This window comes from Penaeus vannamei, chromosome 5 (genome assembly GCF_042767895.1).
Source record: "Penaeus vannamei isolate JL-2024 chromosome 5, ASM4276789v1, whole genome shotgun sequence".
Classification (NCBI taxonomy): domain Eukaryota; kingdom Metazoa; phylum Arthropoda; class Malacostraca; order Decapoda; family Penaeidae; genus Penaeus; species Penaeus vannamei.
In genome coordinates, this window is record NC_091553.1 from 8,334,737 (window position 1) to 8,337,236 (window position 2,500).

The 2,500-nt window shown below is 35.8% G+C and overlaps 1 protein-coding gene across 1 annotated transcript in view; it reads right to left on the reverse strand.

Moving 5' to 3' along the window:
- Positions 1 to 2,500, reverse strand: part of mTTF (mitochondrial transcription termination factor) — a 17,338-nt gene that overhangs the window by 14,388 nt on the left and 450 nt on the right. Inside the window, exon 1 of the mRNA XM_070121819.1 lies at positions 2,473 to 2,500. This exon is cut by the window's right edge and continues 450 nt beyond it. Within this exon, the coding sequence (XP_069977920.1) occupies positions 2,473 to 2,500 (28 nt within the window). The remainder of the gene's footprint in view (positions 1 to 2,472) is intronic.

Here is a 2,500-nt window from a genome sequence, read left to right on the forward strand (position 1 = left end):
TATTTTTAGCCAATAAAAAAAAATAATAAATAAATCTAGAAAGAAAAGAAGAAAGGAGAATAAGAAAAAAAGCCTGGATGTGAGTAAAAACTATTGCCGGGTTTAATGTTTGGTTTGGTTACATATGCCCATGGTGGTACAATTAAGAATGTAATACCCTATACATTATACTAAATGCAAAGTATAACCCAGGCTAGATATCACTGTAAGAAGCAAAAAATATTACTGATAGATGATTTTCATTTCCATTTGTTCAAAATTTGGTGTTTTTTAACCATTCTTTATTCCTGAAGACTTCACATTTACATACAAGCTTTGGGGGAGGAGGAGGAGGAGGAGGAGGAGGAGGAGGAGGAGGAGGAGAAGGAGGAAGAAGAACAAGAAGAAGAAGAAGAAGAAGAAGAAGAAGAAAAAGAAGAAGAAGAAGAAGAAGAAGAAGAAGAAGAAGAAGAAGAAGAAGAAGAAGAAGAAGAAGAAGAAGAAGAAGAAGAAGAAGAAGAAGAAGAAGAAGAAGAAGAAGAAGAAGAAGAAGAAGAAGAAGAAGAAGAAGAAGAAATATATATATACAGACCATACTTTTTGCCTAAATCTAGTTCTACCTGATTTTATCTGCTTAATACATTCTTTGAATCTTCAAGAAAAAATATTGATTTCCATTACCTTTACTAGCATCACTAACATTAGAATCATTACTGCTATTATAATCAACATATCTATTGCATTGTAATCAGTAATAAAAGTAATGCAATTAAAAATTATTTCTATAAAAAAATACTAGGAATGGGATAAATGGGAGAAGTCAGGTAGACCTCAAAACTGGCTTCTTGGGGACTACCTACTTATAAGCCAAGTACATGTAAAATTACCCCCCACCCCAAAAAAAAAAAGTAAACATACAATCTCAGCATCAGTGGGTTAATAATCATCTCATTAAATATTCAGGCATGAATGGTACCAGGAATATTGCGGGGTAAAATTTGAATGATATAGAGACTTGGTCAACATATAATTAAATGCAAGGAGCTGTGCCCCTGCAACCTTCCCCCATTTTAGTCATAGCCCAGAAGGGGTGTTGCAGAAACCTAAGTCCCCTGTATTAGACAATGTGGTGAATGATTCTGTATACATAATTCATATCTTATCTCACAATTTCTCCCGTACCTTTCATGGCCTCTCCTGCTATTGGAGCCAAGAATGTGGGGCTTTGGTGGGAGTGGGGTCCCGTGACAAATGTCTTACATATCTGGGTAGCAGAAGTATCCTTTAATACCAATATCATCATGAACGGTCATGCGAAGGTATTTTGGACATTTACCATCCTCTTGAACAAAGACGTGATTCAAAAACCTTCATACAATTGTACAAATTAATGTTTAGCGTATGAGATTAATGTTTAGCATATGACTGAATTAAGAAAGACAAGACAACAGTACTGGTAAGAAAAAAAGAATAATAATAAAAAAATATATATATCTAAAGATTACATACAGGGAGTATTTATGTACACATAAGGTAAATTTCAAGTTATAGAACTTTGTTACTTTTCATTTGCAATAGAAATATATAAAAGATGAGGTTTGTAGTTTCATTTGCACTTTCTTTTCCATATATCAATTAGCCTTGAAAAAGATGGCTGCATGAAATTTATGCTGCATTCGGAACTCCTCATCCTACAACTTGGACAAGATGTTTTGACCATTTGGAAGCTCTACTTTTTCGTCCTGGACAAGATATCCATCTTGTCCATCTCGACCTCCTGGAAAGCTGGGTGAGCAGGACGAGATGTCACAATAGCATTTATGTGTGAACAATGACAGTTGCAGGCAACAACAAGATATTGATCGCTAATTTTATGGCCCTTAATTGATATTATTAAAGGACATTTTTGTGTTTATCAACTGTAGGTAAGTTAAATATCCATCAAAGAAGTTACAAAGCCTATGCAGCATGTAAAATAAAGACACTGGTTTGACAAAAGAGTGAATGTTTACTTTCAAGCTAGCTGCATTCAGGGCAGCGAAGTTCTAAGAGGTTCCAAACACGGCCTTGTTGTTCTGCTGGTTCTGACAAGTTGTCTGGACGAGCAAGATGAGGATTTCCAAATGCAGCATTAACCGCTACCCATGTAAGGAAGGTTTGCTATCTTCATCCAGTGTATGAAGCACAGAGACCATGGTATCGCTTTAACTATTTCTATTCTGAACAAGTACCTAGCATCCAGACTGTAGAGTACTTTTCTTGTTCGGGGAATATTACATGCGCGGAAAGGTCAAAAGAATTTTATGTGCAGATGATCTAAAAAAGAATTAAGCATGCACGAAAAATTACCTGAGAACTAAAATTGTGTGGACAGAATGACCAAATAATTTTTGTGCACAGACCAAACTTTACAGTCTGGCCTAGCATGACCAAAGCCATGGATGGTTCTGGAAATTTGCGATAAGCAACTTAAGTCACTCTAGTCTCACATACCTCGAGCTTGACTTTTTCCTGGTTGGAG